The 12,549-nt window shown below is 45.0% G+C and overlaps 1 protein-coding gene across 2 annotated transcripts in view; it reads right to left on the bottom strand.

Annotated features, from left to right (window-relative positions):
* The window catches only part of LOC121327935 (E3 ubiquitin-protein ligase HERC2-like), a 71,730-nt gene that overhangs the window by 22,829 nt on the left and 36,352 nt on the right, over positions 1–12,549 (bottom strand). For both annotated transcript variants that reach the window (XM_041272292.1, XM_041272293.1), the window contains exons 41-60: positions 12,045–12,241; positions 11,688–11,918; positions 11,289–11,427; positions 10,179–10,322; positions 9,785–9,924; positions 8,998–9,265; positions 7,895–8,037; positions 7,320–7,418; positions 6,709–6,877; positions 6,485–6,610; positions 5,907–6,015; positions 4,654–4,793; positions 3,927–4,117; positions 3,209–3,314; positions 2,932–3,023; positions 2,551–2,726; positions 1,803–1,914; positions 1,488–1,569; positions 1,220–1,363; positions 447–537 (exon numbers count right to left, since the gene is read on the bottom strand). In XM_041272292.1, coding sequence (XP_041128226.1) covers positions 447–537; positions 1,220–1,363; positions 1,488–1,569; positions 1,803–1,914; positions 2,551–2,726; positions 2,932–3,023; positions 3,209–3,314; positions 3,927–4,117; positions 4,654–4,793; positions 5,907–6,015; positions 6,485–6,610; positions 6,709–6,877; positions 7,320–7,418; positions 7,895–8,037; positions 8,998–9,265; positions 9,785–9,924; positions 10,179–10,322; positions 11,289–11,427; positions 11,688–11,918; positions 12,045–12,241 — 2,899 coding nt within the window. The remainder of the gene's footprint in view (positions 1–446; positions 538–1,219; positions 1,364–1,487; positions 1,570–1,802; positions 1,915–2,550; positions 2,727–2,931; positions 3,024–3,208; positions 3,315–3,926; positions 4,118–4,653; positions 4,794–5,906; positions 6,016–6,484; positions 6,611–6,708; positions 6,878–7,319; positions 7,419–7,894; positions 8,038–8,997; positions 9,266–9,784; positions 9,925–10,178; positions 10,323–11,288; positions 11,428–11,687; positions 11,919–12,044; positions 12,242–12,549) is intronic.

Raw genomic sequence — 12,549 nt, 5'->3', positions numbered from 1 at the left:
AGATCTGCACACGTAGTATTGATCTTGATCTGTCCTGCCTGCTTCATAGCAAGTCCGTGCTCTATAGAGCTGCACACATAGTATTGATCTTGATCTGTCCTGCCACTTCATAGCAAGTCAGTGCTCTATAGATCTGCACACGTAGTATTGATCTTGATCTGTCCTGCCGCTTCATAGCAAGTCAGTGCTCTATAGATCTGCACACGTAGTATTGATCTTGATCTGTCCTGCCGCTTCATAGCAAGTCAGTGCTCTATAGATCTGCACACGTAGTATTGATCTTGATCTGTCCTGCCTGCTTCATAGCAAGTCCGTGCTCTATAGAGCTGCACACATAGTATTGATCTTGATCTGTCCTGCCACTTCATAGCAAGTCAGTGCCCTATAGATCTGCACATGTAGTACTGAGCTTGTGACAAAGAAAAGCTGTGTCAAAAGAAACTTACATCCTGCTGAAATGTCCAAGCTTCCCATCATCCCCTTCACCCCAAGAAAAGACCTTCCCATCCACAGTCAGAGCCATTGCATGGCGTCCCCCTAAAAAAAAAGAAAGGAACCAATTACACTGAAGTACAACCAAGCTGGTGTATTACAGAGCGTGTAGGGAGGAGCCCTTGTCCCCAAGTCAGACCCTTTCCTTATAAATATCCGAGTATCACTGAATATACAATCATGTCATCTTTAAATAGAAGCAAAACATTCTAATGAGAAGCACTGGACCTGTCTAACACCAATGGGGAATACCAAAAACACACATCATTATGCAAATACTTACGCATGCCAATTATATATCAATTTGCACAGGTATTTTTATCAGGATTTTTTAACTTCCAAATACAGGCATATGTTTCTCACTCTAGAGAGCGATACTCCTGTAAACACAGATGGCTCAACTACTTATCCAGGTTTCATTCAGCTACAAATACTCTTCCTTATTTATGCCCTCTACTGTCTAAAAAGGGTCACAGAATGCTGCGATATTCACTACTAATAAAAGTGTATCAATTTGCCCAAAAAACTAAAACCTTTTCATTCTATACTGCATATCTTTGAAACAAAGACTGCATTGTTTTAGATGAACCCACGTGTTATTGTGAACTCACAACACAATCGAAATGCCAAGGTTCAGAGTGGATTGAGCCCCACCAGACTGCTATATTTGAATACTGTCATGTTATCATTTAAAGGATAGTCAATTGAATTGAAGAGAATCCCATACCAGAGTGCACCGCTACCTTCTTCACGATGTAGCTGCTGAGAGCGCTGATCTGTCGGGGAATGGGGATGGTTCCACTGCAAATCCCCAGCCCAAGCCTCCCATTGGTCGCTTCACCACAGGCATACATCTTGCCCTCTGCAGTGACTGGGAGTGGAGAGCAAATACAGCAAGGTGAGAAATATTAAAAATCAACGGGACTACTCATACATTGCGTGTAAGCCAGTGGTTACCAATGTATCTGGGAGGAAAAAGTCTGGAAAACATTTACCTGCAAACAAACTCTTTGAGCCTCCAGCCACCTGCACCACATTTAATGCAGAGAGGGTTTCTGAAAATGATGGGACCTTAATCTACACAGAAAAAAAAGAGATCCATTTTAACGAACACTCAGCTGAGGATCTAGCTCCAATACAACAGTGTGGCTCGTCTCACACCAGCATGTGGCAAGACTTTCAGTGCAAACAATTGTTTGGCACGAACGCAGTGGAAAACAACACGCATCAATCTACATCAGTGTAGATCCATCACAAAAGTATGTACAAATACAGCACAGAGTAAGAGATGCCAGCGTGAATGACTGTACCTTAGATCCCTTGAGTCCTCCGAGCTGGTCTTTGTCGTTCAGACCCCAAACAAAGACTTTAGTTCGAATTGTCGCAGCACATTCCAGCCCTGCAGATTTCTTTCTCACAAGACTGGAAGAGAAACGACTGTGAGCTGAAGCCATGTCTCAGGAGGTTCTGTAACCATTTCATCTTACAAGCTATCACTGCAAATGATCAACCTATTGTCATTAGATAATATAGTTAGCGAACTGAAGTTTGCATCATGTTTATATTTTTTGTTAACGGAAAATTAATAGTGAATGTGTGGACTTGGGTAACTGAGCCTGTTCATTCATAGCTGTTATCATCAGTATATGTGAAACGACGGTGCAGTACAGGTTCATTCATAGCTGTTATCAGTACAGTAGCTGTGTATATGAAACGACAGTGCAGTACAGGTTCGTTCATAGCTGTTATCAGTACAGTAGCTGTGTATATGAAACGACAGTGCAGTACAGGTTCGTTCATAGCTGTTATCAGTATAGTAGCTGTGTATATGAAACGACAGTGCAGTACAGGTTCGTTCATAGCTGTTATCAGTACAGTAGCTGTGTATATGAAACGACAGTGCAGTACAGGTTCATTCATAGCTGTTATCAGTACAGTAGCTGTGTATATGAAACAACAGTGCAGTATACGTTCGTTCATAGCTGTTATCAGTACAGTAGCTGTGTATATGAAACGACAGTGCTGTACAGGTTCATACATAGCCGTTATCAGAAGTACCTGCCAGTGGTGGTCTTGTCATCATCGTCCTCCTCGTTGTCGGAGGCCAGGAATGGCACGGTGGCCAGATCTTCGTCCTCTGCTCGGAAGCGCCCCACTACTCCCAGGCTGTGGATCTTGCAGTCTATCCCAGAGCTCCTGCACTGCTTGATAGCAACCTCAATGTATCTGTGATACTGAAGCCACACAAAGCAATCAGGAAGCTCAGCATGGCAAGTTACGTTTTCATGCAAATGCTTCACTTTTTAAAACTAAAGTGTTTCCAAGGCTGGATGCTCTTTTAGCATAAAGAAAAATCAATGCATTCATATTACTCTTAATCTTATTATTAAGCAAAATCAATTCCTACAGAGAGTAACAGTGACTATGCCTGCGCCGTACCTCTGTGCAGTCATTCAGCAGGGGCACTGTGGTGTCTGTTGGGTTAATGTTGATTGTCTTCAGCTCGATTAGGTTGTTCAGGGAGTTCCCACCTGGAACAACAAAGCAGGACCCCATACTTTAAACACTAGCATGTGCAGATACTAAACTAAAACCGACAGACAGACAGACAAACACACACTTTCATTATAAAACAAGAAACAGCATTTTCTGGCAGGGCGAGCGCCCCCTGAAGTATTACTTTGTAACCACTGTAGAACTGTCATCTCTTCCCTACCTGAAACCACAACCAGTAACGGCATGTAGCTGCTGTCTGCTGGATCCACAGCCATCTTGAGCCTATGAACTAGAACGTCAGGGAAGAGCTCCAGACGAATCCAGTGCTGAAAACAGAAGCAACGCAACATGGTGCTGAAAGAATGCAAACCCAGGCTTCAGACCAAGTGCTCTTACTCTTGAAACAATCAGCAGTATCATCAATGGAGATCTTTCTGCTCATTGCTTCTTATACTATTCAACTAAAAGAGTTGCAGAATTTTCAAGCAACATACTGTAGTAAAACAAAGTCAGAACTTTCTTCATGGTCTGTCCAATGGGACTCACTCTGGCTGATACAGAAACCAGAGCTGCACCAGGAAGAACAGTTAAAGGGGACCACAGTATTGTTTGTGATCCTGGAATACATATATTGAAATTCAGAACAGTGTGAAAATATCCAGCAGAAGCTGGGTTGGGTTCAAGAATACAAAGCATTTTAAGCATGAAAGGTCATTTACCTATAACTGGACTAAAGACTAAACCTAATGCACCTAAGCAAAGCAAAACTGGGATTATGCATTTGGGTCATGTCTAAGAACAGCATTTGACAATTGTATGAGCTACGACTAAGTTAGCATGTTGCAGAAGGTGGAGCAGTTGATGGCTGTTGCATGGAACCTGCAGCATCGTTATGAGGTTGCTACAAGAAGGCTAATCACATTGGAACCTCAACATACTTTGCCCTGTGATCCAGACGACTGCCAGCACTGCTCACTGCTGTCGATGAGACGAGAAGCTTGATCCACAGAGGAAGACACACTGAGATTCTTCACCACTCTCGACCACTCATCAATCAGCATTCCTCGCTGGCTGCTGTGCTGGCGTTTCAGCTGCTTGCCAGAGCGCCCACAAAACACAGGGGATTGCCCTGCAAGTAAAAGAAGCAGCTTTCAGCCATGTCCAGGCAACGATATTCGAATCACTACCGTGTTCAAACAAATGCAGTGGTTTATATAGCTGCTTGACAGAACACTAGAAAAAATGCTTCTGGTTTGACCAAGAGCAGTGCTAAATGGAGGTGCTATTTAAACTGCGGACCATGTGAAACTCCACATGTCCCAATCGGTGGGGCACATAGCACACACAATATTTAATATTTCAAATCAGTTTATTATCAGCCCCTAGTAAGCACTGGTGTAACATACATTTTTCAACTTGCTGCACTATCCCTAGACGAAAACATTTCACAAGTTAAACACACTGTCGAGGCAGAATAAAGAGATCACAAATGTACAGATAGCTCTATGAAGATATGAGAAACAACTGAATAAATGAGTAGCACATTGCGCATGTGCCTTTACAACAGCACTAAGAAGTGCTAGGTGGTGTGGTTTTAAGGTGCAATAAGAAGTTGTGCTGATTTTTTTTAACAGACCTCAGTAAAAAAAAAAAAAAAAAACTTACCTGGCTCGTTTATCCTGCCAAAAGCGTGCCTTGTGTTGTGTTTTCGGGTTTTGAAACAGTTTTCACAAAAATCAAAATCCTCGCAGTTTCTGCACTTGAAGCGAGGCCCGTTGATGGGGAACATCTGACAGCCATCACACCTGAGAGGACAATGCAGTTACATTGCAGGGTGCAGTCAATGAAACACGCTCTGCTGTACAGACAGGACAATGCAGTTACATTGCAGGGTGCAGTCAATGAAACACGCACTGCTGTACCGAGAGGACAATGCAGTTACATTGCAGGGTGCAGTCAATGAAACACGCACTGCTGTACCGAGAGGACAATGCAGTTACATTGCAGGGTGCAGTCAATGAAACACGCACTGCTGTACTGAGAGGACAATGCAGTTACATTGCAGGGTGCAGTCAATGAAACACGCACTGCTGTACCAAGAGGACAATGCAGTTACATTGCAGGGTACAGACAATGAAACATGCACTGCTGTACTGACAGGACAATGCAGTTACATTGCAGGGTGCAGTTAATGAAACACGCACTGCTGTACTGACAGGACAATGCAGTTACATTGCAGGGTGCAGTTAATGAAACACGCACTGCTGTACTGAGAGGACATGCAGTTACATTGCAGGGTGCAGTTAATGAAACACGCACTGCTGTACCGAGAGGACATGCAGTTACATTGCAGGGTGCAGTTAATGAAACACGCACTGCTGTACTGACAGGACAATGCAGTTACATTGCAGGGTACAGTTAATGAAACACGCACTGCTGTACCTGAGAGGACAATGCAGTTACATTGCAGGGTGCAGTTAATGAAACACGCACTGCTGTACTGAGAGGACAATGCAGTTACATTGCAGGGTGCAGTTAATGAAACACGCACTGCTGAGAGGACAATGCAGTTACATTGCAGGGTGCAGTTAATGAAACACGCACTGCTGTACTGACAGGACAATGCAGTTACATTGCAGGGTACAGTTAATGAAACACGCACTGCTGTACTGACAGGACAATGCAGTTACATTGCAGGGTACAGTTAATGAAACACGCACTGCTCCAGTTCAAAATCTGTATGGAATGTTTTGAACAGAGCAGAGCCCAGTGATCATTAGCGTCACATGTTGTTCATAACCCCAGTTGTGTTTCGCCTTAGCTTTGTTTCTTTGGTATTACTTCATAATTTTTGACTGAGCCAAGATGATTGCAATCTCAGAGTATTTTAAAATCACAATTTCCAAAAAGACACTAACCTGACTCCAGGATGAATGCTGGGCACCAGCTCCATCTCAGACAGCAAACCAGTCCAATGAGACTGCTGAGGGAAATCCACAATCACATCTTTTCCATTGGCACTGAAAGCTGCACATAAGACAAATAGAAATGGCACCCTATTTATTTATTTATTTTTACTAGCCCAGTTTAAAAAAGGTGACTCCTGTCAGCTATGGACACACTTGCTACAATGGGAAGTACAGTTTCTGGCAACTATAAAGGTGGTAAGCTGTGGAATGGGATGGGAGAATTGAATCATTAAGACATTTTAATCTCTGCGCATGAACCCAGACCACAGAGGAATCTGACGTCTGCAGAGACTTCAGTATCTCAAAAGGGGTAGTAGATCTAATACATCATGGGCTACAGAACAACACTACAGCCATGCCACCAGCCAGCCACCTACACTACCACGTTTTGTTTTCAGACATGCACTGAGAAACGTAATATTGAGAAAACGGAACTTCAAAATCAAAAGGAAATAACTTACCCTGAAAAGACCCAATATAACATAAATACATCAACCCCCATTTCAATGAACAATTTAAGAAAATACCTTTGATAACGCCTACACTCCTGTGAGTTACGGAGCCCCATTTATACTTTGGTGTCGTAACTGAAGCTTTGACTCGAACCTTATCGCCAATCTTTACGTGGGAAGGAGAACTCTGTGGTGGGAAACCTAAGGGCATAAGAAACCAACATGCAAGAATGTCCATCACACTGCAGCTAGAAATCTTTGAAATACTGCGGGTCGGGGGAAAGGAAAGCCCAGCATACCTAACAGTTCAGCGTGGATGTAGCGCACCCAGTACGTGCCTCCTTTCTGTTGCCAGTCACACTGTACGTTCAGGTCATGCAGCCCATCTCGGTCCAGCTTGATGACCTTCCCCACATCCCCTTCGTAAACTTCTTCATACGTTCTGCAACATCTCACCATCATGCCCACCTGGAAAAATAAAGGGTGCATATAGTCAAGTACCTGATAGCTGTGATCAAATACAATCAGTCATATCAGGGATAGGAGACTCACCTGAGCTTGTTACCTATACACTGGGGCTGATCAAGCTCGTAGTAAAACCTGGAGTGCGTGAAACTGCTATACGATAGGAAATTTATTTATTTCCCTGCTTATTACTATCATAAAACACACGTTTAAGTGTGGATACCAAAGAAAAAAACCTGATGCAATGTCTAACACTGCACTGCACAACAGACAGGTGTGGCTGAATATGCCAGCAAACACTAAAAGGCAAGTCTACCCTAGACAGCCAAGTATTTTTAGTAAGGCAGTGAAATTCTGTCTAGTTTTTGCTTTGCATTTGTACAGTACCCAACCTTGCTGGGACCTGAAATGTATGGTATGGTTTTAGACTTGAAGCCCTTCTTACCTGAATGCTCTCTCGCACATACACTGCGTAATCATCGTTGCTCTGAAAATCTGTCCGTTTCTTGTAGGTCTGGCTCTCTGTGACAACAGCACCAGATGGCTACAAATCAACAATGTAAAAAACAAGCACTGTCATTGTGTTGCAATTGAAAACAAGGACCCTTGATGGTGGAGTCAATAATACAAAAAATACTCTGCCTCTATGATCCAACTTATCATTTCTAGCCTCTGGGAAATTGACTGAACAGTAAAAACACAGAGGTGCAGCTTTAAAAAAAAACATTTAATTAAGTGATTCAGTGTACTATTTATTTTAAAAAAACATGGCTTATTTAAAATTACTAACATATATCTTGACAAGCAAATAAAACAAGTAATTGTTCTGACTTCTCAAATACAGAGGACAAAGCCTTAACAGTGCTCTTGCAGACTAGGTTGTCATAATAATGCCTCACCACAGTAGCTGTGCAAGCTTCGTATTGCAAAGTCATGCTCGAGAAGGAGGCAGGCAGCATGCAGCTGCCACAGTGGAAACACAGCTCTAGTTAGCAGTCACTGCAAGAGCTGAATACCAACCACAGCAAAGGCAGCCTCTGGCTCTTCCAGCTCTTCAATGATCTCCTCATCGGAGAATTCGTCAGACACAGTGTCCGCGTCGGAGAGCTCCGTGATCTGCACATCGGGGTGATCCAGCATCCAGCCCACCAGAGCCTCCACACCTGCAACACACAGCCATTGAAGAGACAGCCGCCACACATGATCTGTTACCACACCACAGCATCCAGCCCACCTGCAACACACAGCCATTGAAGAGACAGCCGCCACACATGATCTGTTACCACACCACAGCATCCAGCCCACCTGCAACACACAGCCATTGAAGAGACAGCAGCCACACATGATCTGTTACCACACCACAGCATCCAGCCCACCTGCAACACACAGCCATTGAAGAGACAGCAGCCACACATGATCTGTTACCACACCACCTGCAACACACAGCATTCCAGCCCACCTGCAACACACAGCCATTGATTGAAGAGACAGCAGCCACACATGATCTGTTACCACACCACAGCATCCAGCCCACCTGCAACACACAGCCATTGAAGAGACAGCAGCCACACATGATCTGTTACCACACCACGGCATCCAGCCCACCTGCAACACACAGCCATTGAAGAGACAGCAGCCACACATGATCTGTTACCACACCACGGCATCCAGCCCACCTGCAACACACAGCCATTGAAGAGACAGCAGCCACACATGATCTGTTACCACACCACGGCATCCAGCCCACCTGCAACACGCAGCCATGCAACACACAGCCACTGAAGAGACAGCAGCCACACATTATCTGTTACCACACCACGGCATCCAGCCCACCTGCAACACACAGCCATTGAAGAGACAGCAGCCACACATGCAACACACATCTGTTACCACACCACAGCCCACCTGCATCCAGCCCACCTGCAACACACAGCCATTGAAGAGACAGCAGCCACACATGATCTGTTACCACACCACGGCATCCAGCCCACCTGCAACACACAGCCATTGAAGAGACAGCAGCCACACATGATCCGCTACCACAGTGAAGCTCACAACCAATGCCTGTAGTTCAAATGATGGTAGACACAGGTTTAATTTCAAAACAGAGTCAAGTGTCTTACCTGGTACTCCGGACGCACTTCCAGAGGTTCCCGACAGGGACTTCAGGGCAAACTCAATATTCTTCCTCTGGAATCCCATTTCCATCAGCTGGCCCACGAGGGGCAGAGGTGGGACTGGAGACACCTTGTGCTTTTTCTGCTTGGGGGGCAGGACTTGCTGCACTGTGACTGGGGTGGTGGCTTCACTGGAACTGCTGTCATCAAAGAGCGGAGACGAGGGGTGTGTGGACTCCACCGCCAGGTACTGACATACAGCAAGGGCTGCAGCCTGAGGACAAGGCAACACACACAGTGTATGAACACGCAGGACGCAGGGAGTTCAGTGTCAATGCTGGTACAAGAGTGACACAATGTGAAATGCTGAGGCCGCCCTGTTTAATTCGGAATTGGCATTCCGCTTTTGTTTTCAGCTCTTTTTATCAGCATTCTGAACTGTTTAACTTCTTTTTTTTTATTATTTTAAATCAAATCAATGGTTTCTAACAGAAGTCACTCAGTCATAAGAGTGGATAGCTTCCATACATGCCCAGATTCAAACCCTGTCAATAACTTGTGACATATCCAAGGGATAATAAATGTTTACATTTAAACGATACAGCAAAGTTTACTGAAATTAGAGTATTGTGTCTAACTACAAACCATAAGGCATGCACATGTAACTATATAAATAACATTGCAAAACAAGCATTGCCAGAATGCAATTACAGCTACTGGGGTACAAACCAAGATGACAGAAGTACGATGTTACTCATAATGTATGTTTCCAATGGCACTCCGAGCACCTCACCTCAAGCTCTGGTCTGTCAAATATGGCTTTGACTGGGGAAGGCTGTGTGGCTGCAGAGAGTAGCTGCTGGAGCAGGATCAGTGGAGGTAGGGGGTCCTCTGGAGACAGGTCTGCATCAGGGGAGGACACCACTCCGTCTTCTGCAAACAACGTGAAAACCACTGGGATAAGGACACTGTACACTCAAGCAGGGGTATGCAGCCCACACAACAAGACGGGGCGTTTAATGAATGACTGGAGAGACTAACAGTTTCACCATGTTTGAAACAACACTTTTCAAAGGAGAAAGGGTGATTCTTAAGTTACTGAAGTGCATCCTGGTATACATAAAAAGAAGGAATGCCAATTGAAATGAAATGTACAGGAACGCTGGCTGTTTGCACAGCAGGCTTACCGCTGGGAGCTGGTACTGGTTCCAGCACAGCAGGTTGGGAGAGGATCTGTCTCAGTTTATCCTGATGGGAAAGTAAAGCTCGGGCCGCCTTCAGGATGTATAATCTCAGCTGTTGACATCTGAGCACGTGCAAGTCAACTTGATCTTAATGGGGGGGGGGGGGGTAAAAAAGTAAATTCATTTGAAATATCTTTCATCTTATTTTATAATTCGCAATACCCCTGCATCAAAAGCATATTCGTTTTGAAATCACATTTACCAAATAGTTTAAAATCTGCAGATGGGTGACGTTTCTTGTTGCATAAACAAGAACAGGATATATATATATATATAAAAATGGACAGATGGCGCAACACACTAAATGAAATGTTAATCCTATGGACAGGTAACTATTCTCTGTGTGTTGAAGGTTGTTTTCCAGTTGGTATGTACACCGAAATCCAGTAACCCTGCATTCCCAGCAAGCTCTGAACAGTGACTGTAATCATGTCTCAGCTGTACACTGACTCCTAAACACCCAGTAACCCTGCATTCCCAGCAAGCTCTGAACAGTGACTGTAATCATGTCTCAGCCGTACACTGACTCCTAAACACCCAGTAACCCTGCATTCCCAGCAAGCTCTGAACAGTGACTGTAATCATGTCTCAGCCGTACACTGACTCCTAAACACCCAGTAACCCTGCATTCCCAGCAAGCTCTGAACAGTGACTGTAATCATGTCTCAGCCGTACACTGACTCCTAAACACCCACTAACCCTGCATTCCCAGCAAGCTCTGAACAGCGACGGTAATCACGCCTCAGCCGTACACCGACTCCCAAACATCCAGTAACCCTGCATTCCCAGCAAGCTCTGAACAGTGACTGTAATCATGTCTCAGCCGTACACTGACTCCTAAACACCCAGTAACCCTGCATTCCCAGCAAGCTCTGAACAGCGACGGTAATCGCGCCTCAGCCGTACACTGACTCCTAAACACCCAGTAACCCTGCATTCCCAGCAAGCTCTGAACAGTGACTGTAATCATGTCTCAGCCGTACACTGACTCCTAAACACCCAGTAACCCTGCATTCCCAGCAAGCTCTGAACAGTGACTGTAATCAGCCGTACCTGTGAGACCTCGACTCAGGGGTTTCATCATTCGCTGCTTTTCCACTTTACTTCCTGCCAGGTTGACGAGCTGAGCCCAGATGGCCAGCATTGGCTCACTGAAAGGCAGGTTATTCACACTGAACGCAACCACTGGGAGCTGAAAGAAAGAGCATGGGAATTAGTGCTTGTGTGCAAAACATTCAGCTTTTATTGAAACGTTTCTTAAAAATTTAAACAAAAAGTCACGATTTAGATATATATAAAACAAGCAGAATTAAAGCCACGGCAGCTATTAATGTTACAAGTAAGTCTAAACATTATTAGAAAACATATAAACCAGCTGCTGTAACACAGTATGCTAATAAACAGCAAGAAAAGACCTCTATAAAAATGAAGGTCTTAACACAAAAAACACACCGGTTTGAGCTGATTCAACGGGCAGACTCTGCAGGTTCGCATTTCGTGGAACTGGACAGTGATTCTTCCCTTGGGGGTGATGCGGGTCACTGTCCCCTCTCCGAACTCCTCATGAATCACCTGACCCCCCAGGCGCAAGCGGCCGTCTATCCCGCCAATCACTGCCAGCACCGCCATCAGACTGCCCACACCAGGGTCTTGCGAGTCTGGGAAATAGTCTTCCAGAGCGGTCTGCGGACAAAAAGAAACCCTCTGCTTTACAGGACATTCGTTCACTAGGACACGCAAGCTAATTGCCATGTTAACCCTATGAATCAGCCAATGTGTTCACTGGAATATGCGTCCGAAGGCACCCACCCCCCTTGTCTGCCTCCCTGCCATGACGTCGCCGATGCAGTCCAGCTGGGAGTTGATGTACTCGTTGATGAGTCCGTTCCACTGGCTGAGGGAGTGCAGGCTCCTCAGCACAGCCACAATCTCCTCTGCTAGAGTGCTGCTGTGAGTGGCAGTCAGCGATGCCTGAGGCCGGGATTTCCTCCTTCTCTGGGAGCCTTCTGCAAGAACAAACAATACGGAGATACATCAGTAACAGACAGAGAACAAAATCCAGACAAACGGAACATCAAAACACATGCATGTGTGTGAAGTTACGCCTCTCAGGATTGTCCAAACACCCACTGATCCTTTCCTCAATTACTGGACTATTTTTGATGTAGTGTGCAAAGATATCAGTGTACCCATGCTGCAGTCAGACTCCTTGGCTCTCCCTCACTCCCTCCCTCTTCATTGCAGATTACACATCTTCCGGGTTCTGGGTGTCAAGCTAAGTTTGAATTGGAGTAAGAAATGTTTCAATGTACTA

Source organism: Polyodon spathula, chromosome 15, assembly GCF_017654505.1.
Source record: "Polyodon spathula isolate WHYD16114869_AA chromosome 15, ASM1765450v1, whole genome shotgun sequence".
NCBI classification, from domain to species: domain Eukaryota; kingdom Metazoa; phylum Chordata; class Actinopteri; order Acipenseriformes; family Polyodontidae; genus Polyodon; species Polyodon spathula.
This window is presented reverse-complemented; position numbering and strand designations above follow the sequence as displayed.